This window comes from Pipistrellus kuhlii, unplaced genomic scaffold, assembly GCF_014108245.1.
Source record: "Pipistrellus kuhlii isolate mPipKuh1 unplaced genomic scaffold, mPipKuh1.p scaffold_m20_p_14, whole genome shotgun sequence".
Classification (NCBI taxonomy): Eukaryota; Metazoa; Chordata; class Mammalia; order Chiroptera; family Vespertilionidae; genus Pipistrellus; species Pipistrellus kuhlii.
This window is the reverse complement of record NW_023425449.1, coordinates 32,957,777-32,979,966: the sequence shown is the minus strand read 5'-3', so window position 1 is coordinate 32,979,966 and position 22,190 is coordinate 32,957,777. Positions and strand designations below refer to the sequence as shown.

General features: G+C 43.3%; 1 protein-coding gene across 11 annotated transcripts in view; it reads left to right on the top strand.

Moving 5' to 3' along the window:
* The window catches only part of NCOA2 (nuclear receptor coactivator 2), a 258,144-nt gene that overhangs the window by 216,690 nt on the left and 19,264 nt on the right, over positions 1–22,190 (top strand). For 9 of the 11 annotated variants that reach the window (XM_045581479.1, XM_045581478.1, XM_036437110.2 and 6 more), the window contains exons 11-16: positions 209–1,478; positions 8,568–8,778; positions 11,089–11,295; positions 13,464–13,676; positions 15,843–15,972; positions 21,344–21,509. In XM_045581479.1, the coding sequence (XP_045437435.1) occupies positions 209–1,478; positions 8,568–8,778; positions 11,089–11,295; positions 13,464–13,676; positions 15,843–15,972; positions 21,344–21,509 (2,197 nt within the window). The remainder of the gene's footprint in view (positions 1–208; positions 1,479–8,567; positions 8,779–11,088; positions 11,296–13,463; positions 13,677–15,842; positions 15,973–21,343; positions 21,510–22,190) is intronic. The other 2 variants (XM_036437114.2, XM_036437115.2) reach the window with 1 other exon arrangement.

The following is a 22,190-nucleotide window of genomic DNA, read 5'->3' as shown; positions in this document are numbered from 1 at the left end:
GTTGACTGAAAAACATCCCTCTTGGTCCAAGGCTACACATGTCCAGTCTTGCCCATAATTGCAGATTGTTTCATCAAAGTATTATCTTTCCTTTAAGTACAGCTCATTCTTTTAAAGAAAAGAGGCCATTTCGTTTTTCAAAATTAATAACAACTTGCTAAGTGTTTTTGCCTTTTATCTTAATTTTTTTTTTTTCCTCGTTGTACAGAGAGCAGAATGTGTGCTTAATGAATCCGGATCTGACTGGACAGGCAATGGGGAAGCCATTGAACCCAATGAGCTCCAGCAGCCCTGCCCATCAGGCCATGTGCAGCGCGAACCCGGGTCAGGACATGGCCATCGGTAGCAATATGAACTTTCCCATGAACGGCCCGAAGGAGCAGATGAGCATGCCCATGGGCAGGTTTGGTGGCTCCGGGGGACTGAACCACGTGTCAGGCATGCAGGCCACCACTCCTCAGGGTAGTAACTATGCACTCAAAATGAACAGCCCCTCCCAGAGCAGCCCCAGCATGAACCCAGGCCAGCCCACCTCCATGCTTTCGCCTCGACACCGCATGAGCCCTGGGGTGGCCGGGAGCCCCCGGATCCCACCCAGCCAGTTTTCCCCCGCAGGAAGCCTGCATTCCCCCGTGGGAGTTTGCAGCAGCACAGGAAATAGCCATAGCTACACCAACAGTTCCCTCAACGCACTTCAGGCCCTCAGCGAGGGCCACGGGGTCTCTTTGGGGTCATCGTTGGCTTCGCCGGACCTAAAAATGGGCAATTTGCAAAACTCCCCCGTCAATATGAATCCTCCCCCGCTCAGCAAGATGGGGAGTTTAGACTCCAAAGACTGTTTTGGGCTGTATGGGGAGCCCGCGGAGGGTCCAGCCGGACAGGCCGAGAGCAGCTGCCATCCCGGGGAGCAAAAGGACACCGGTGATGCCAGTGGACCCCAGGGCGTGAGCAGCGAGCGAGCTGACGGACAGAACAGACTGCACGACAGCAAAGGACAGACCAAACTCCTCCAGCTGCTGACCACCAAATCCGACCAGATGGAGCCTTCGCCGCTGTCCGGCTCTTTGTCGGACACAAGCAAGGACTCCGCGGGTAGCTTGCCCGGTTCCGGGTCGACACATGGGACCTCGCTCAAGGAGAAGCATAAGATTTTGCACAGACTCCTGCAGGACAGCAGTTCTCCTGTGGACTTGGCCAAGCTAACAGCGGAAGCCACAGGCAAAGAGCTGAGCCAGGAGGCCAACAGCACGGCTCCTGGCTCGGAGGTGACTGTGAAGCAGGAGCCCGTGAGCCCCAAGAAGAAAGAGAATGCACTACTTCGCTATTTGCTGGATAAAGATGATACTAAAGATATCGGTCTACCGGAAATCACCCCCAAACTCGAGCGGCTGGACAGTAAGACGGACCCTGCCAGTAACACCAAGTTGATAGCTATGAAGACCGAGAAGGAGGAGATGAGCTTTGAGGCCAGTGACCAGGTAAGTTTTACAATGTATTCCCCAGGGCTGCTCACCCCCAGCCGTTCAGGATTTTCTCCAAAGGGGCATTTTGAGGCCACAGGTGATGAGATAAAAGTAAGTTTTCTCTTCTTTTCTCACTTGATTGGAGCAGAGTTCCAAACACCCTATCTAGTAATGAGTGGCATTCCCATGGGGCAGGGTTGACGGCCAGTTTTGTAAAGGGCCAAATGGTAAACATTTGGGGCTTTGCAGGCTATGTCGTCTGTGCAGTGTGGACACAGCCACAGACACTGAACTCAAGCGGTGTCCTGCGCTCCAGACCCTAAGATTCGAGTTTGATCCGATTGCCATCCATTCTCGGCTCGTGGGCCACACAGACAGGCCCCGCAGGCCAGCTGCAGTTTGACCCCTGTTAGCAGGCGGTGCCGAAACTGGAGATAATCACTTCCTTGAAGCGGGGGCCTTGTCAGTACAGAGTGAGTGAAGTTGCTTATTTACCTTTCTCATTTTAAGATCAGGGTTTGACTGGTTTTTCAAACCCAATGAAAATCATTGTAACTCTTTTCTCAACCAAAACTTCTGATTCACGCTAAGTAATTTCTTAGACCATGCGTATCAAAGGTATGTAAGGGCCAATGGATAGTAGTAAGAAAGGAGAGGTCTAGTTTGACTTGATGTTAGTATAGCTGAGCCATCCTATATAAATGCAAACCTGAAATATCGGTTGTGTTACCTGCTGTGCTTAGCTGCAGATTGAATTATCTGAAAAAAATCCAGGATAACTAAGTGATAATTCAAAATCAATCCTGATAATTCTCAGAGGACTTAATGACATCACAAGGAAAGTATAAACCATTTAATATTTTCTTTATTTAAAAAAAAAAAAAGAAAAAAGTTATTCACTGACACAGAGGCTTGGCATAAGCTGTTTCCTAGGGAATCCGTGACCGGCTGGCTCTGATCGCTGGCTCTGCCCTGGGCCTCAAGCCTGGTCAAACATGAACGGTTAAAAAGAGAAGAAGCTACTTCTTTTCTACTTAAAACGGTCCGCTAGTTTGTCCTCGACACTTGTTTTGTACGTGGGTCTGATGCGTGTCACTGTCTTCGGGGACTAGGTGGGCATGGGGAGAGGGGAGGGCACCGCCCCTGCCTGTGCAGCCTCGAACCTGCTGAGTCAGCAGGAGCCGGTGCAGGTGAGTCTGGATGGAGAGCAGGATTCGGGAGAGCCGGGGCTGCACTTGCCTGCAGCTGGCCTCTGTCCGGGTCTCTAAGCGCTTGGCTTCCTTTACTTCTTTCACTTTGATGTCTTGACAGCTGCTACCAGAGATGAGTTTCAAGCCTCTGTGTCCTTCACAAGGCAAACAGCCTAAGAATATAAACATTCTTGGTAATTAACCCTTAAACTTCGATGTTGGCACAGAATTCTGTATAGCAGCCCTTTTGTAATGCTGTACACTCATAAGGTGGGGAAACCGAGGGCCCCATAGAAAGTTAATAGCAGTATCTTAGATAAAGTTACTGTGAGGCCATACTGACAACGGTGAATGTTTTAATCCTGTGAGGCTTACTAGGTTAGAATATACAGATCTAGCCGAAGCCGGTTTGGCTCAATGGATAGAGCGTCAGCTTGGGGACTGAAGGGTCCCAGGTTCGATTCCGGTCAGGGGCATGTACATTGGTTGCGGGCACATCCCCAGTAGGGGGTGCGCAAGAGGCAGCTGGTCGATGTTTCTCTCTCATCAACGTTTCTAGATCCCTATCTCTCTCCCTTCCTCTCTGTAAAAAAAAAATCAATAAAATTAAAAAAAAAGAATATACAGAGCTAGTGGCAGTGCAGGGTGACGGGCACACACACTGTCACTCAAGTCTCTTGACACCTGCTAGAGGGCAAGGTGACTCTCCAGGCCCACCTTAGCTTACTAGCTCAGTGGTCGGCCCCTCCTTCCAGAAACATAATTTGTTTCTGTCCCAGGCCTGAGGCCCTAGGTCTTAGAGGACCAGGGAAAAGGGACACTGCTTGGCATTTCTATGTTTAGATATATGATTACACTTCACTTCAGACCAAAAAAGTCCTTTCAGTTTCTAATTGTTGTTTAGGAGAAATATTTTTCTAATCAAAATTATGTCCCACTTAGGGAACAAAGCCCAGAGTCTTATCAGTATAAATCTGTTAGTATTTCAGTAGACCACAAGGCAGTGTACACAAACACTGCACATCTAAAGTATTTTTTTTCTAATTGAAACTAGTTTGTGTCTCACCCCCACCCCCTTCCACTTAAAACTCCACCAAAAAATACTGCTTCAGAGCACTTTTAACATCAAAAACATTGCAACTTGAAAAGAAAAGTTACCACAGGAAGTATGCATTACTTAAATTTAGATCAAAGTTAAAATGACTTTAAAAATAAAAAATAAAAAACTGACTTTTTTTCTCCTCTTTGCTCTCCTTCACTAATTCCAAACACAGATTATTTGTATCTCCTTTTACTACTATACACATTTCTTGGAGACTTTTTTTTTATTTAAAAAAAACACAAGTTTTTTGTTGTTGTTTTTAGTGAGATAAACTGTTAGCAAGCCCGAGTCCACAGTGAACTGTCTTGTTCTTTTGACTCAGCAAAGAGCCATTGCCTGAGTGTGTGTTTAACCGATCACTAGCTGATTAAGGACAGAAATATTCCAGTGGTGCTGTTTTACCTAAAATAGCTTTCTTTACTGGGCAGAGTATTTAAATATTTGTTTCTACAGCATTTCATAACCAACAGGAAGTAATGACAGCAAAATTTCCAGTTTGTTTACCAACTTCGAAGTTATATACTTATTTACACAATAGAGTCCGTTGATACCTCTCCAAATAGAACTTATGTTCTTTCTAATGCTACTGGGCTACGCAGGATGAGAGTTTAGAAATAGTCGAAAAAAATTTTCTTCTTGTATTTGGTTCCATTAGAATGGAAAACTATATCTTACACTATAAGTATTTCCCTTCAAATGTGGTAAATTAGATTACCATGTTTTAATAATTTTATGTTACGCAAATATGGTAAAATAACACTTTTTATTTAAAACTTTGAAAAGATGTTTAGTAATTTATTAGAATACTTGTGTTATTAAAATGCATGTGCTCTTTATGTTTGCTTCAAAGAACAAGTAATTTGAAACATGAAAAATTCATAAAACCAGAAAAATGAAAAATTAAAGAAATCATGTTCAATTTTCATTTTGTAGAACTTGTATGAAAATGTTTCTGACTCATTTTCTGCCTGAAATAGTTTAAACTAACTATTTCAATTGATGTGGCTAATTTGAGCACTCGAATAGATGCCTAAGCAAAACTTTGAAGTATCTTGGCAAAGCCTTACAAAGGAAGGCATCAATCTCTTTGTCTTGTGAAGAAATCATGCCTAAAAACTGAAGAGGGGCTGACTAAAAGCACTTTGGATGGTAATTAAAGCTTACAGAATTTTAGGGAAGGAGCCCGACTGGGGCGGCTCAATGGTTGAGCACCAACCCATGAACCAGATCATGGTTCAATTCCTGGTCAGGGCACCTGCCGGGGTTTCGGGCTCCATCCCCACTAGGGGGGTGTGCAGGAGGCAGCCAATCAATGATTCTCTCTCATCATTGATGTTTATATCTCCCTCTCCCTTCTTCTCTCTAAAATTAATTTAATTTATTTTTTTAATTTAGGGAAGGAAATGTTAGATCAGAAACTTATTGTGATCAAATCCATCGCTTCCAAAGCTTGCATGACTACAGAAGAAAATGCCATATTTGTCCAATTTTATTGCTGAACAACCAAAGGAGCATAGGCATTTTGAACTTTATTTCCTTGAAGAGAAACATTTAAAGTAAACTTAAGACAATTATATTAACATTAAATGTGTACTCCAAAAATTAACAAGAATAAACGGAAGCAAAGTGATACTATCTCATGGGGAAATTTTCATAGTGTATCTTTCTGAGAGCACACTGAATGAACTCAAATAGTGTCAGTAATTAAATGTCTGCAACCTATTCATTTTGACTAACACCAAGAGGTTTTTGCATGGCTTTTAAACTCATTATATTATACACAAGAGTTGATTACAAAGGAAGAATCCTGTCACTGGAAGTCTTTGAGACACTGATTTTTATTTTTCTGTTTGAGGTGGCTTAAAGTATAATTTCATTTTAATGGAAACAGTAAAGGTAAAAATAAAAGGCAGGAGCCTAGACCCAGACTGTTGTTAATTGTTAGTATAAAAACTTTCCTTTACACGTATCGGGTTGAGGGGGGAAATACATTTGTTTACACAATAGCATTGAGGAAAATTATGTATTTTTTATAATTGTTTATATGAACCTATATATTCTGGATGCTTCTCATCCAAGGTAGTCTGCAAAGCTTTCTCAAGTAGCAGCTTTATCACTTAGAACAGCCACCTCCTTCACCACCACGCGCGTGCACGCGCGCACACACACGCACATGCACACGCACACGCACGCACACGCACACAGTGTCTTCCAGGGCTGCTTTCTGCAGTGCTCTACAAGGCGGCAGTGTCCAGGGCGGTTTTGGTTTCCCAGGGCAGCCACACACTTCCCAGGCTGCTAGGACGTCTTCTTTCTTTTTCTCTTTTTAACTACATTTTTATTGATTTCAGAGAGGAAGGAAGGGAGAGACAAAGAGAAACATCAATGATGAGAAAGAATCACTTATTGGCTGCCTCCTGCACTCCCCCAACTAGGGGTTCGAACCCGCAACCTGGACATGTGCCCTTGACTAGAATCGAACCCAGGACCTTTCAGTCCACAGGCCGACGCTCTGTCCATTGAGCCAAAGCAGCCATGGTTCATCTTGAGCTTTTTCATGGCGCCACTATCAGAATACCAAACATTCTTATGAATCATTTATTCTGAGAAATTACAGGAATTGCCCTAAGAAATGTAGTTGATCCTGGGAAAATGTTTTAGATTACCGGTTAATAGAGTGAAAAGAAGTCATCGGGTTGACTGCGTGGCCATTACTGTGTTCCAGGCAGTTGTTAGAGAGCAATAAATGTTTACACTGCTCTTTACACTTACAGATTCAGCAAAACATGATACAGATAGATGTGTAATGGACTCACTTTACATGTCCATCTAACTTACACAGAATTGTCTGTGTGCATTCAGAAAGGAAGAAGAGGCAGCTCTTCCATGGTTAAATAGTGTGAGCAGTTTTGCCACCATTCTGTCCTCTTGAGTACTGAGTACGCTGAGTACTGAGCCCTAGTGCAGTGATGGTGAGGGGCGTGACAGAGCCCACCGGGTTTGGCTCCCTGTGCCTGTGAGAGTGTGAAAATGCAGCTCAGTTACCATTTAGGATCCAGCCAAGCAACCACGTGCCTCTTCTCAGCAGGAGACACTGGCTCTGCCGCCCTGGGCAGGGACACCCCGTGAGGTGCCTTCCTGGGAGCGCCCAGGGGTGCTAACTCTCGACCTCACCTCACCTGAGATGTGTCTCTCTCAGATTTGATGCTTCTGTCTTTTGCTAGAAATGAGTGGCTAAGCTAACCAGAAATCCTCTTATAACCCAGGAAAATGGATCCCGGTTGTATCTGCCATAAATTGCAAAAACATTAACAAGTCCAACCTCTACATGGGAAATAAGGGTTGTACCTAGAGTAAAACTGTAAGCCGGTCTGCTTAACTGTGCCTCCCGTCGGAGGTAAGCAATTTCCTCTGCGTTGCCAGCGTAGGTGAAAGGGTCAGTCACAGTCAAGGATTCAAAGTCCATTCAGTGACTTTGGGGAAATTGCCTAACTTACACTTACGTTTGTCCACCTACACATCGAGAAAATCATTCTTACCACTTTCCTCACTAGAAAGTAACCCCAGCGTGAAACTTAGCCATTTTCTAGTGTGGTTGGCACCGTCTGGTTTTAAATACTTGGCTCATAGGTAGCAGGTTCTACTCAAAAGAATATGAAAATTAGTTGGGTTTGCTGGAAGAAAACCACTAAGTCTAAGATGGTGGTGGTATCTACCTTATTGTTTTTATGTTGGTAACTGAAATGAAATTACATACGGCTTCTGTGAAGTCAGGTGGATAGGTGCTGTGTCTGGGGACAACCTGTTTTCATCCTGCTTCTTCCCTACGTATTGTCACCTAAGCTGGTGAGCGATGAGAAAGCCGATGTTATTCGAAACTGAAAGTACGAGCAGGAAAAAACACTAGTCAAGTTGAAAAGGCAATGCTTAGCTGTCATGGTTGCCGTTGCTGCAAGCTGATTTAGTGTTTTACTCCCCTGCTCTTAAAAAAAAAAAAAAAAAAAAGTCCTGCTCGGCCAGCGTGGCTCAGTGGTTGAGTGTCTACCTAGGAATCGGGAGGTCGCAGTTCGATTCCCGGTCAGGGCACATGTCTGGGTTGTGGGCTCAATCGGCAGGAGGCAGCCGATCAATGAATCCCTCTCATCATTGATGTTTCTCTCTCTCTCTCTTTCTTTCTCTCTCTCTCTCTCTCTCTCTCTCTCTCTCTCTCTCTCTCTCTCTCTCTCTCTTTCTCTCTCCCTCCCTCCCTCCCTCCCTCCCTCTTTCTTCCTCTCTAAAAATCAATAAAAAAAACATTTTTTTAATTTTTAAAAAGTTCTAAAAGGGAGTCACCATTTACGAAGTACTGATACCGTATAAATTTGGATCAGATTTTCTAAGAGCATTTATTACTGTTATCATTCTTTCGGGAAATTAACTATAAAACCTAGATCTGGACTGTTTTTGGTTTTTTAGAAGTAAGTTGCTGGTTAATTAGAAATATGCATACTTGTGATTAATTGAATTACTAGCATAAAATAAGGGGGAATTTACAAATTGCCAATGAATCACGATGCTGGAAGAGACCATTCTTTCTAATTCAGCGGTCTCTCTTTTTTCAGAGGAGGAAATTCAGGACCTAGTGATTAAGTTATAGGTTCTCTGTCAATTTGATTTTTTAAAAGGTGATCCATTGACTGTTGAGCCTGAGGTGGGCATGCATCTTTTACTTGGCTGAGGTGCCTTGTACCACTTAGGTCCGTGATTGCCCTCGGTCCTGTGGTGCCCACGCTCACAGTGGGACGGGATAAATTCTTCTGTCGTTTACTGCAGCCTGGCAGCGAGCTGGACAACTTGGAGGAGATTTTGGATGATTTGCAGAATAGTCAATTACCACAGCTTTTCCCAGACACGAGGCCTGGCGCCCCTGCTGGATCAGTTGACAAGCAAGCCATCATCAATGACCTCATGCAACTCACAGCCGAAAACAGCCCTGTGACACCTGTTGGAGCCCAGAAGACAGCACTGCGAATGTCCCAGAGCAGTGAGTATGAGATACTGCTGGTTATGCCACATAATCACCGTCACAAACGGGGATTATTAAAATCCGATGCAAACAGCTTAGTCACCTCAAGGTTTTATGGTCAAATAGCACCATCTGCTGTCCTGGTTCTTCCGAACAGTATTCAGAGTGGATTCTCGTGAACGTGGCTTCCCAGCATTCCCTGTGGTCGATTTAATCAACATGGAGTGAGATTGGCTGACCCACATACATAAAGTTCTTTAGATGATCTTCATAGTTCCCTGCATTTCAGCTACTGCCTTTAGAAATGGAGTTTAAATAGATTTTGTGTTTTAATATATAAGTGAATACTTAAAGTGTAGAAAATGAGAAAGTTATGCTGACTTTTTAGGAATAATATATTACTAAAAATTCTCAAACTATTTAATCAGTATATATGAAAGGACTACACACATTTAAAAATATCTTGTCCTGCCCTAACCGGTTTGGCTCAGTGGATTCAGCGTCGGCCTGGGGACTCAAGGGTCCCAGGTTCGATTCTGGTCAAGGGCATGTACCTTGGTTGCAGGCACATCCCCAGTAGGAGGTGTGTAGGAGGCAGCTGATTGATGTTTCTCTCTCATCGATGTTTCTAACTCTCCCTCCCTCTCCCTTCCTGTCTGTAAAAAAATCAATAAAATAAAAATAAAAACCATCTTGTCTTAGCTCTTAGGAATCCTCATACAAATGTCAATTTTACATGGAACTTTATCATATAAATATGTTCTAAGTGCACTTTAAGTTTGGTTAGTTTGATAGACTCTTAAGTACTTTTTTATCATTTATTTTACTCTTTTTATTTTGAAATTTATTTAGGTAAGTTTTAGATGAACCTTCACTGTGAACACTTAGTTTACAAACTTGATAGTTGCCTAAAGTTGCCCAATAGTTTGAATGGGAGGAAAACTTTCCCTGTTCCAGGGACATATTTTATAGGAAGATAGATAACCTCATTAGAGCTATATCGGTGAATGGAGAGAATGGTTTTCCCTCCTCTCCCAATACAGCTTAGCCCAAAGCTTTGCATTGGTTCTCAAACCAGAAATGTCATTTATCAACCAAATCATAGGGTACATTTATTTACTAGGTCTTTTCTCAAGTGATTGCTGATCATCCTAAAGGGTAAAACAAAGTCAAGCTTTTACTATCATCTCTCAAACCTGCCTATTTCTGGGGAAATGGAGGATTATTTATGGACCATGTGAAAGCACAAGTCTAAGAGTTGAGAAGTGAGTGAGAAACACACTAGAAAGTTCATGCTTATTATCCAGGGGAATTGAAGGACAAGTTGAATGTGAACTCATAGTTTCTCCTTCATCTGTACCTCCTAATAGTGTTCAAATTATTGATAGGTAACCCACACAACTAACACTGAGGAAGCCATGAATAAGCATGTATGTCATTTCTATAATATTTCAAGCCCTAATTTTTCTAAATATTTTATTTCTGTTATTGATTGTGAAGAACCATTTCTTTTAAATTTTCTGTTTCATACTATGTTTATATAATAATTCAGAAAAAGTGAAAACTTGGTATTGATACATTAGTGCTATAAATTATAATTTATAATATCTTCATACTTTAAAAAAATTTTAATAACATCAAATAACTGGTTATTTGTGTGATAATACAATGCACTAATGTAGTACTATTACACAATAAGTTCTTGGGAACTAACCCTAAGAATAATTTCATATCTAAATGTATTTGGAATTCTAAAAAGCTGTATTTGAAAGATTAAAGATTTGAGTCCTAAAGCATTAATGATTATTTCTGGTAATAGAGTTCACACTCAATTCAACACCTTGAACCTAATTCTTCTAGGAAAATCTAGTATAGACATGTAATTGTAACATTCAAACCATATGTTTCTAGGTTTGGTGCTGTATGCATATGTTTTTAACTTCATAGCTGTGACAACAATACTGCTAAATTCTAATAATGTAACATGAAAAACACATATTAGGGGTTTACTTAGCAAATACAATTGAATATTAGAAACTAGTATTGGTTTGGGGGGAAAATATATGGTGACAGACGTTACATTCTTCTGTCTTTTTTTTTTTTTTTTGCAAGAATGTGAATAATTAAATTAGTTGTTTATCGATTAGCTTACGAGATTTTGACACTGCATGTTTTTTGTCTGAATTTGTCTTTTGTTTAGGCAGTTGGTCTCTGACATGCATATCTTTTGTTATTTTACAGACAGCACTTTTCCTAAACCCTACTTTTATTACAGTTCTTTTCTGTTATCCGATATTAACCTTCAATTTTCATGTGTTCTCTCCTTAGCTTTTAATAACCCACGACCAGGGCAGCTGGGCAGGTTATTGCCAAACCAGAACTTACAACTTGACATCACATTGCAAAGCCCAACTGGTGCTGGACCCTTCCCACCAATCAGAAACAGTAGTCCCTACTCAGTGATACCTCAGCCAGGAATGATGGGTAACCAAGGGATGATAGGAAACCAAGGAAATTTGGGGAACAGTAGCACAGGTAAGGACTCAAATGCACTGTTATTCTACTGGATTCTGTAACTTAATGATATATTTCATCCACATCAAACTAGTAGAATTCTTCCAATGAAATTTTTCATGTTAGAAGCTAACATTTGAATGTAAGAAAAGTGTACAGATTCTCACCATGAGTGTGGTATATGAAGATCGGAGAGCATTCCAGTAAGCTGGCTTTTTGTTCTGTGATCATTACTTTCAGAGGTTGCTAATTATTACACCTATACCATAGGCTTATTTCACTTCTGTTCCCATTACTGTTGGTGTGTGTAAAATAATTGGGTGGTTGCCAGCTTCTTATGATAATCTGCTGATAATCCCAAAACTTCCTGTTCGTTGGTAATCTGTGGAGAATTTCAGAATAAAGGTTTAAAATTCAGCCAACCTTTAATGCTTGTAAATGAATCAATTCTCATTCAGAAAAATATTCATTAAAAAAAAAGTTAGCCTGGCTGGTGTGGTTCAGTTGTTGAGCATTGACCTATTAACGAGGTTCTCAACCTTCCTAATGCCGCGACCCTTTAATACAGTTCCTCAGGTGGTGGTGACCCCCAACCATAACATTATTTTCGTTGCTACTTCAGAACTGTAATTTTGCTACTGTTAATGAATTGTAATGTAAGTATCTGTGTTTTCTGATGGTCTTAGGTGACCCTGCTAGCGGTTCTCACAGAAATAGTGCCATATAAATTTTGCATAATTTTTAAGACAAAGTATTGATTTATAGAAATAAAATATTGGTTTATGTAAAATTTTATAAGAGAACAGGAGCCAATGACTTGTTAAAGGTGGTTTCTTATTAGCAGAATCCAAGAAGACCTGAGTCCTTGTGGGAACCTGACATAAGAATTTAGGGATATCCCTCTGTTCAAATCTAAGCCGCCCAGAGACCACTGGTATTCAGGCTGTCTTCATGCAGTTAATTGCCTGTGCTTTGTTGAAAAAGGAAATGCAGAGAGTAACTCCCCCAGTTATAATTGCATTAATGTTGTTGAATTAAGGATGGTTTTACTTTCTGCTTTCTGGACTTTCTATAATCTCATATTGTTGTTGTTTTGATAATAGATTTTTTTAAGCTAAATGTCTATTTCCTAATATATATTTATAAAACTTAAATCTAATGTTAAAATCGTTTGTTAAATATATGTTACCATAATATTGTTCAAACTTTTTTTAAATGTCCTTCACTCTTAATCATCCTAACGGAGCGTATTCTTTAGGAAAAAACCATCCACCATACATGGCTGCTTCATTTATTAAATATACCCTATTTTTCAGTTATTATAATTAAAGTAAACGAAATCAAGTCATGTAATTGAAAGCAGAGCTTTTATACATCCGTCATTAAACATTTCAAAATGAAGGGTCCGCACTTGGGGTTTTTCCAGAACTTCTAGAATATCAGATCTTAGCAAACCTCTGGCCATTGGCAGCATCCCGGCAGCCGGGCCAGGGAACGCAGACTGCCGATCCTGCTTACCAGTATCGTGCTCCTGTGTTATGTGTGGTCAGCTAGCTATTAACATCTCAAGCATAAAAGGGTTTTTACAAGTCTGCCCTGACCCATCCTAGATCTACACTCAGGAATGTGGTTTCCTATTGAAGCAGTAGGAGTTCCCGGCCTTGGCTACAAAGAACCGTAGTAGAAAGATCTGGGCAGTTTTAAAGCTTCACAAATTCCAGTGCTCTGAAAGGGATCGGCCTGGGCTTCACGGGGCAGTCTCTGTGATTTCGGTTTGTGATAAGAGTATTATTGATCAGTTTTTTACCTTGTTCCTCTTGGCCTCACCTCCCCTTTGGAAAGTAAAGCATTGACGTGTATATCAGCTAATGTGATTCACTTCCTGAGGAAGGAAGTTGGGGTTATCCACACGCCACAGCACCTGTTTCTAAGTACATATGGGAACAGTTTTAACAGCTTTTCCGAACTATGAAGAGCGGCAAGTCCATGTTGCAAAAAACTTTGTAGTAATTGCCAATTCTTATGTCTTAGCCAACGGCCCACATCTGCCCCAGTGAGGGCCTGAGCTGCTGGGCTGGCTGCGTACTGCAGCCTGGTTCTCTGGTTCAGAGTAAGAGTGTGTGGCGTTCACACGTGGTGAGTATGTTTTCAGTTTCTGCATGTCTCTGTCTTCTCCGGCTTGCCTTCAGGGATGATAGGTAGTAACGCCGCCCGGCCCACCATGCCATCTGGGGAGTGGGCGCCGCAGAACTCCGTGCGAGTCACCTGTGCTGCCACCGCCAGCGCCATGAACAGGACGCTCCAGGGAGGCATGATTCGGAATCCGGCCGCCAGCATCCCCATGAGACCCAGCAGCCAGCCTGGCCAGAGGCAGATGCTTCAGTCTCAGGTCATGAATCTAGGTAAGGTGGTGCTCCCGGCTCGGCCTCTGTGTTCAGCTCCGTGAGTGCTCCCAAGACAGGCTCCTCATTTGCCATTTAAGTGTCCCCCGTGTCAAGTTGTCAAGAGTGGGATTTTGCTGGAACTCTGTGTAGAAACTCAAAGGTTTTTCAGTTATCGTACCTAAGAGAACCTGCTACCTTTGTGATGTTTTCTTTTCATTAAGTCACCTAATTTCAGCTTTTGGGGGCAGTGAGTTAGTGTCCTCTCTACATGGTGTATTTGGGGGAAGCATTTCAGTATGCAGCAGTGTCCTGACTCTGGATGAACATCGGGGTCACCTCAGGACCTTCAGCTGCTCTCCACTGTTAAACCCACTCTCCCTGGTCCTCGTGAAGGTGCAAACTTTACGGAACGACTCACACATTGTGAGGATCGGTAGGATTTTGTTTGGACACAGTTCACATGTTATTAAAAATTAATGGTCAGGTATATTGCATGACTCCCTTTCTATGAAATGCCCAGAATAGGAAAATCTGTAGAGAAAGTCGATTAGTGTTTACCTAGGACTGGGGGTCTGGGTGTGGGGGCAGAATGGGGAGTGACTCCCAATGGTTTTTCTTTGGGGGAGAATAAAAATATTCTAAACTTGGTTGTCGTGGAGGTTGTACCATCTGTAAATACACAAAACCCACTGGGTGGTGTACTATAAATAAATTGTATGCTATGCGAATTATAGCTCCATAAAGCCATTACTAAAAACTATTAAAGGTCAATGCAGCTCATACTCAAGATTATTTTTTAAATCATTGACATGCTAACCTTCCTCTTCTACATTAGCATAGCTCAGATAAGTTGGTGTTTGTGTTCTGTTTCATATACTTATCAATAGATATTGTACCATGGGTAGGAGCTCACTGATGATGGGAAGGTGCTGTGGTTGTTTGGAAAAGGTAGTGCAGACTCCTCATCCCAGCTCTGGCATCTGTTTTCCTAACCAGCTGTTTCACTGCTCGGTGCATTTGGGGTTATTGTTTCTGAAAGATGACATTCCCGTCATCTTTCTACAGAGAATCTACTTCAAGTTAATGAGCGGTTCCCAAACAAATTCTTGTCGTTTGAGGTTGCATGAGAAATGCTAAAAAAATGACCAGAATTCCATGCAAAATTAAACTGGGAAAATTAAAAAATGCATATTTCTTCATTTAAAAATCATCATAATAAATACCTTGTATCCAGAAATTTTAATTTATTCTCGGTCTTTCGTCATTGAAGGGCACCGTACCTGGCTTTTGCACTTTGCTGTGTAACTGAGTTTTTCTGACTTTAATGGAAATCTATTGTAATGGAAGACAGGCCTATGGATAATGATAATAATAAAATTGTTAAGAAGCTCATAGCATCATTAGCCCTAGACCTCTAAAAAGAGCTGTTAAGAATGAGCATGTCTGAGCTACTGGCCTCCTTTCTGCTCCGCCCCTGCTCACTGCAGAGTAACTGAGCCCAGGAGGTTTAGCGCACGCGCAGACCAGCGCCTCTCACAGGACAGCCTGACCCAGGCACCCTTGGGAAAGGGGGTGTGCCAGGCCCAGACTGTTTTCATAATAAACTGAGACACTGTCTTCCTTCCTTTCTCTCCTCCTCTCTCCGAGGCTGGGATGTGAAAACAAGTAGGAAATTCTGACTCTTCTGTCCATCAGGATATCAAAGTGATTTTCAAAAATGTAAAACGACATCAGTAAAAGGTGGTGTTGGGGTTTTTTGTTATTTGTTTTTTCATTCAAAAAAAGTTTGTGTGAACATATACTGGGTTTATTATAATGATTTTTAAATGAAATGTTTGTTTTTCTATTGGCCAGTTTTAATTTCCAACAATGTAAATTTCAATAAGACACAGACCGCATAGTCAAGGTCTTTTTGGACGGATATAAAGGGTCCTTGGGGCAAGAACAGGCATCGAGCTGCTGCTCCGCACAGGCCCTGAAGCGGGTGATTAGCCTTGACACCCACTGCCTGTGTTTCCGTATCCGAACAAAAAGTGTCTTATTGTCACCTGATTACTGTTCCCTGTTCCTCCCATCTTTCTCATTTTCTAAAAACCAGATGTTTTGCTTTGTATTACCTAGCAGAAATAGATCCTCCCCTGATGACAAGTCGTGAGGTTTTTGGACTTCTGTCTTCTTTCCTAGGGCCATCGGAGTTAGAGATGAACATGGGAGGAGCCCAGTATAGTCAACAGCAAGCTCCTCCGAACCAGACCGCCCCATGGCCTGAGAGCATCCTGCCCATCGACCAGGCCTCCTTCGCCAGCCAAAGCAGGTGAGTCCCAACCCCCGGGCGGTCCGAAGAGCTGCTCCCCGAGTTCTGTCCGTTATTTCACACAGGCCTGTGTCCAGAGTAAGTCCTCTCCTCTAATAGCTGGTACCTGACCAAACGGGAGACCTCAGACTATACATTAAACCGTTGAAATCGTTTTTGAAAAAAGGATGTGGTGTCTCATCAAGTTTATTGAGTTTTTTTTTGGTTGTGATTATCAGTCTAATCATTTTCATTTCCTTGTAGGTGTTCTTTTCTTTCTAATGGCGTTTGAACAGTTCTTTGTATTTGCTGCGTTGTAGCTTTACTACAGTGTGCCTAGATGTGAATTTATTGATACTACCTGGTATTTGGTATATATTGTTCATTTCTAAGAGTACTATTTGCCCGGTTATTTTTCATAATCTCTTTCTGCTTGTTTATTTTTGTGATTTTTTAAAAGTATATTTTTGTTGATTTTAGAGAGGAAAGAAGAGAGCTAGAGAGAGAGAAACATCAATGATGAAAGAGAATCATTGATTGGCTGCTTCCTGCATATTCCCTACTGGGGAGGATCGAGCCCGCAACCTGGGCATGTGCCCTTGGCCAGAATCAAACCTGGGACCCTTTAGTCTGCAGGCCAATGCTTTATCCATTGAACCAAACTGGCTAGGGCTGTTTTTGTGATTTTATCTTTATATCTTTAAATATTACATTAACCATTATTTCTAATTTTTTCTATTCAGTACTTTCAAAATCTGGATTTCTTGAAGTTTCAAATTCAGTGATTGACCTATTTCCCTAAGTACATTGGTAATTTCACTGGGAGTTCATAACCGATCTCAGTTAGTGAAATATCTGGGATTGAAATTGGGGGCACTTTTATTAAGGAAAAATTTGCAGTGATCTCTGCCAAATGTGACATCACTACTTACTTGGGTCTCCCCCAGGGTCCCTCAGCTCAGCCCCGCAGTCTCAGGGTAGCTCTTTGACTTTGCTTTGCTTTATGGATAAAAACGCACCCATCAACTGTGGCTTGGAGAATGCCTGAGTTTCAGCTCATCGCTGTTTTTTGTTTTGTGTTATTCCCGGCAAAGGCAGCATCATGTGTTCCCGCATGAGCTCACTGGGTTTTCCAGAGCCGCTGGAAGCCGGTGTTGCACAGGGACCTGGAGGCTGAGTGATGGCACTGCCCAGCCAGCCTGGTGGGCGAGAGCCTGCGGCAGGGAGAGAGCCGGGGCCTGAGCAAGAGGCGGTGTGGGAACACAAGATGCAGGCTTTGCTTTCCAAGAAGCAAACATCTTAGAAAACGTAAACTGGAGGGATTTGGCCTTGAGGCTCATCTGTAGAGTTGGGATTGGAGGCTCCATGAAGACCTTTTTGCAGAGTGAATGTGTATGTCCTGGGATTATTCTAGTCTCAAGTCATATAATTCTTTTATCAAATGCACAAATGATGAAAGTCAGCAGGGTTTCTGCAGTGTCACACAGGTAGGCTGCATTTCCAGGGCTGCTAAAAAACGCAAATTTCTGAGTGAGTCCCTCTCTGAGATGTAATGCGTTTGTCGTAGTCGGGGCTGCACAGTGCATGTTTGCAGTGTGCGCCCGTTTTCCTTTCTGTAAAGTGAGTAACAAAGGATTCAGAGGATTCAATGATCAAAAAAATAGCAGAAGATGAATATGAGCCCCGCAGTAGGAGTGGTGAGAAACATAGAGAACTGGTTATTGCACTGAAAGAAAAAAATTAATAGAACTACTTAATAACTGTCTAACCTGCTATATGCCATTCACTAAAAGGGATATGTTTTTATTGATTTCAGAGAGGAAGAGGGGGGAAAGAGGGCTAGAAACATCAATGGTGAGAGAGAATCATTGATCGGCTGCCTCCTGCATGCCCCCCACCAGGGATCAAGCCCATAACCCAGGCGTGTGCCCTGACAAGGAATGGAACCATAACCTCCTGGCTTATAGGTCAGTGCTCAACCACTGAGCAACACCGGCCCAGCAAAACAAGTGTTTTCGAACCCCAGTGAGCCTGTGAACTGCCCCTGCGGTCTCACTGAAAGGCAGGCCTGGGAGGGACCCAGGAGTCTGCATTCCCAACAAAGCCCAAGTGCTGGCAGCACTGCTGGTCCTCCCACTGCACCTGAGCGTCCATGAGGCTGGAAGAACAGACGGGGAGACTCTGAACCTGATTTCACAGTGTGGGGAGGGTTGTTCTTTTCCTAAATACGTTTATTTGGAATGTTAAAAACCCACCCAGCCGTAGCTGGTTTGGCTCAGTGGATAGAGTGTCAGCCTATGGACTGAAGTATCCTAGGTTCGATTCCAGTCAAGGGCGTAGGCCTGGGTTGTGGGCTCGATCCCAGCAGGGGGTGTGCAGGAGGCAGCCAGTCAATGATTCTCTCTCATCATTGTTGTTTCTATCTCTTTATCCCTCTCCTTTTCTCTCTCTGAAATAAATAAAAATAGTAAAATAAAATAAAATAAAAAAATAAACCCACCCATTTCTGTGGAAATTTGCACATAATAAAATTATAGTGCAATAATTAAGTCCAACACTTAATAGTTGCTTTTGAATGAAATGTGAAAGATTAGTTTCTATTGAACTCATCCTAAGCCCAGAATTAGGATTTTCAGTTGCCCAAACAGATGAGAGTTCTGGTTGGTTGGTTGGTTGGTTGGTTGGTTGCTTAATTGGTTGGTTGGTTGGTTGGTTGGTTTGTTTAAAGGGGAAGAATTCCGGTTTCACTGACTCCAGATGCAGAGCGAGGTGTACTGTGCAGACCTGGGGCTCAGCGTGGCCTATGCCGCCCCGGGTCACTGTCTCCCGCTGTCTGTGTCTGAGAACTGTGTGGACAAAGTGTCCTGGCCACTTTAGAAATCATTTCAGTCTTTCCAAGCATTCACCCCGCGTATTTTATTTTAAATAATTGCGTCTGACCGGCTTCAAGCTCACCTTACTGCCATAGAGCCTCAGAGGTGATGGTAACAGGTTCTCCCAGCATCCCCCCGGAAATGAAAGGAAAGCAGTGCTTTTCGAAACATCCCCTCTATCACTGTCCCCACCACCATTTATGTTTTTACAGCCCGCCTGCTTGGGCATGGGTTTGTGAGTGTTTTATGAACCGAGCACTAGTTTGTGTACGTATACCAGAAAGACCGGTAGCCCTTAAGTCTCCAACATATCCCCATACGCACTTATTCGTAGCTGAATTTCCATTTTCTGTAGTTCCATTGTGTTTTTTCCTTAGCTCATCTGGTGTGTAAAAGAGAGGTTTGAAATATAATCCAAAATGGATAGATGACTTGTTTGAAGATTTCTGTTGAATTTATAAAAGTGATTTTTTTTCCTTAAAATCGCTGCCTTTCATGAAAGATTTGCTTTCACATTAAATTCAAATTTTTTTTTGTTAATTTGGTTTTCTGTTGTTTGAAACGTACACAAGAGTAAAATCTCTTGTGTTGACTATTATCGTGTAGTAGCCACTACCTTTTTGCAGGATTTTGGAATACACGTGAAAGGGGACGGCAATGGTAGGGTTTCCCATGAACCTATCACCAGTGGAGGGATTCGGGGCCAGAGGGTATGTAGGAATGAAGTGTCTGGAGAAACAGGAGTTAAAAATGTTTAAATAAATCTGGACAAAGGAGCCGAAACCGGTTTGGCTCAATGGATAGAGCGTCGGCTTAGGGACTGAAGGGTCCCGGGTTCGATTCCGGTCAAGGGCATGTACCTTGGTTGCGGGCACATCTCCAGTAGGGGGTGTGCAAGAGGCAGCTGATCGATGACTCTCTCTCGACGATGTTTCTAACTCGCTATCTCTCTCCCTTCATCTCTGTACAAAATCAATAAAATATATATTTTTTTAAAAATCTGGACAAAGGAAATACTTGGATGCCCCATGTGAATAGCATCTTTGGGGAATGAGGTCTCAGCCTAAAAGACCTGGTACAGAGCCAGCATCCACTCTGGCTGGCTTGAGCCTCTTTTTGCATGAAATTTACCACGTCCGAATGTTGGTCACTCCTCGGGAATTTCCTTCTGCCTTTGCTTCCACGGCACGCCGTCCTGTGGTTTTCTCCCGGTTGCCGTGTTTCTGTCTGCTCCTCCCTCCCCTCCCTAAGCAGCGGTGGAGGAGTGATCTGATCACACTTGTATGTAAACCTGAGTTCTGGGAAAGTGTGGCCGGGCCGTGGGGGAGCTATTTCAGTGCCTGCTGTTTACCGAGAACCACAGCAGGGGCGGGGAGAGGAGGCAGGGGCAGAGTCCCCGGTGAGAGGGGGAGGCTGAGGGTGTGGGTGTAAGCCCAAGTGCCTGGTGCATGTAGCTGGTGGTAGGCCCATGTGAAGTCTGTGTCCTTTAACCGGGCCCAGTGCCTCCGAGGCAGTGGGGCTACGGCTTGGAGCCAGGGACAGGAGGTGAGGGGTGTCCTCGAGGGACCTTAATTGGGTGCTTTTCTTTACAAGTGACTAGGGATCAGGTGAGAGTCTAGATTCATTTTTAATGTACTATGTTGTTACAGCTTTTTGAAATTGTTGGCTTTAATAATCAGCATTGCAGGATTTCTGGGTTCTAGGCCAATGGGGCATATCCAGCTATCTTCCGAAAACATGGCGTGTTCAACTGGGCTAAAGAGGCAGCTTCACTTAAGAGTGAAGTTACTCACCTGTAAACTGATTTCCTCCAAGACATCATACAGTAACTCAGAGGGTACAAATTTAGACTATTTTGGAAAGATAAGTATAATTTCCCCTTTGGTGTTAAAGTGACTCAGAAGCTCTTTATTTTGAAATCTCCCCCAATTTGTCAGTTAATTTCAATTTTGGGAGTTTCATGTATCATAGAATTTGGAGTTTAATGTCATGGTTTTATCACCTATTACCTTATAGATTAACAAACATACTTTGCAGGTTCATGACCGGCTTCTCTTGGCTAACTCAGGAGGGCTTTCATGTTTCCAAGTCCTGCTTATGGGCAACTAAGTAGGGCCCTGTTAGTCCAGTGACGTTTAGTCCAGCGACAGCCGAGTTCACAAAGTCACGTGGCTTTTCTGCTCTAGCCTCTCCCGAGGGTCAGCCCAGCCTCCTATGAGATAAGACTATTCAGTCCATCAGACCTTCCTAGTAAAGTTCAGGAAAAGTCCTTTGATAACTTCAGTGCAAAGTCAACATCCAATATATGTGCTTGTGGTGTCAGCGTTCATTTGTGGAAACACGAATGGCCAGGTGGGCCCTGGACTCGCATAGGTCCTTTTGTTCTGGGTCCGGCTGGTAACCGTATTTCACTGCAAAGACCCCGGAAGTCAGCTGAGACTTCAGTTCTTCAGGAATGGTAATGCCCTGCAGCCAGCCAGCTTTTCCCCGGGGCCCACGCCGGAGTCTTGTCTTTGCAGGCAGCCCTTCGGCAGCTCCCCCGACGACCTGCTGTGCCCACACCCTGCCGCCGAGTCTCCCAGCGACGAGGGCGCTCTCCTGGACCAGCTGTACCTGGCCTTGCGGAACTTCGACGGCCTGGAGGAGATCGACAGAGCCCTGGGGATACCCGAGCTGGTCAGCCAGGTACGCGCAGGCGGGAGCTGAGCATCTCGTGGGCACAAAAACGTTCGTTTCCTTTTGCCCGCGGTTAATCCGCAGCCTGCGTCTTAGAATGCCTTCTCCCCTCGTACACCCCTTTCTCCCCTCTCCTTGTGACTCCCTCGTGAACTCTGGCCCGAGAACGGAAAGCACTGGCGATGAGCTTTAGGCAGAATTCGGGTTATTCAGGGGAGAGGCAGAAACACGGGTCCAGCTCCCCTCACGACGGGCAGGGCATGCAGCGTGGAGCACTGCTGCCCCGGTGACCTTGAGTGCTTCCTCTGGAACCCCATACCCTGGTCACCGTACGAATCTTACGTCTGTGGGCCAGTGAGAGGAAGCTATTTGTTCTAAAAGAATACTTTGCACACATGGTAGCAGAAGTCAACTTAGAGGTCGCTGTAGCTCATTAATCATTTGGGCCTTTGCATGGGCTAAGCCCACAACAATATTTAGGATATTTAAGCATAAGTTGGAATATAAAGAAGTTCATCAATTTCAGTGTACTCCGTTAGCTTCCTTCCTCCTGGCACCTAGTTGGTACCTTAGAGTGAGTCTCTGCTGTACGATTACTCTCTAGCAGCAATCTCATAAATTACCGAGCATAGTCCCATGAAATAACACAGCCTTTCTGAAGCTGGCTACCTAGCTAAACTGGTGTGAAGC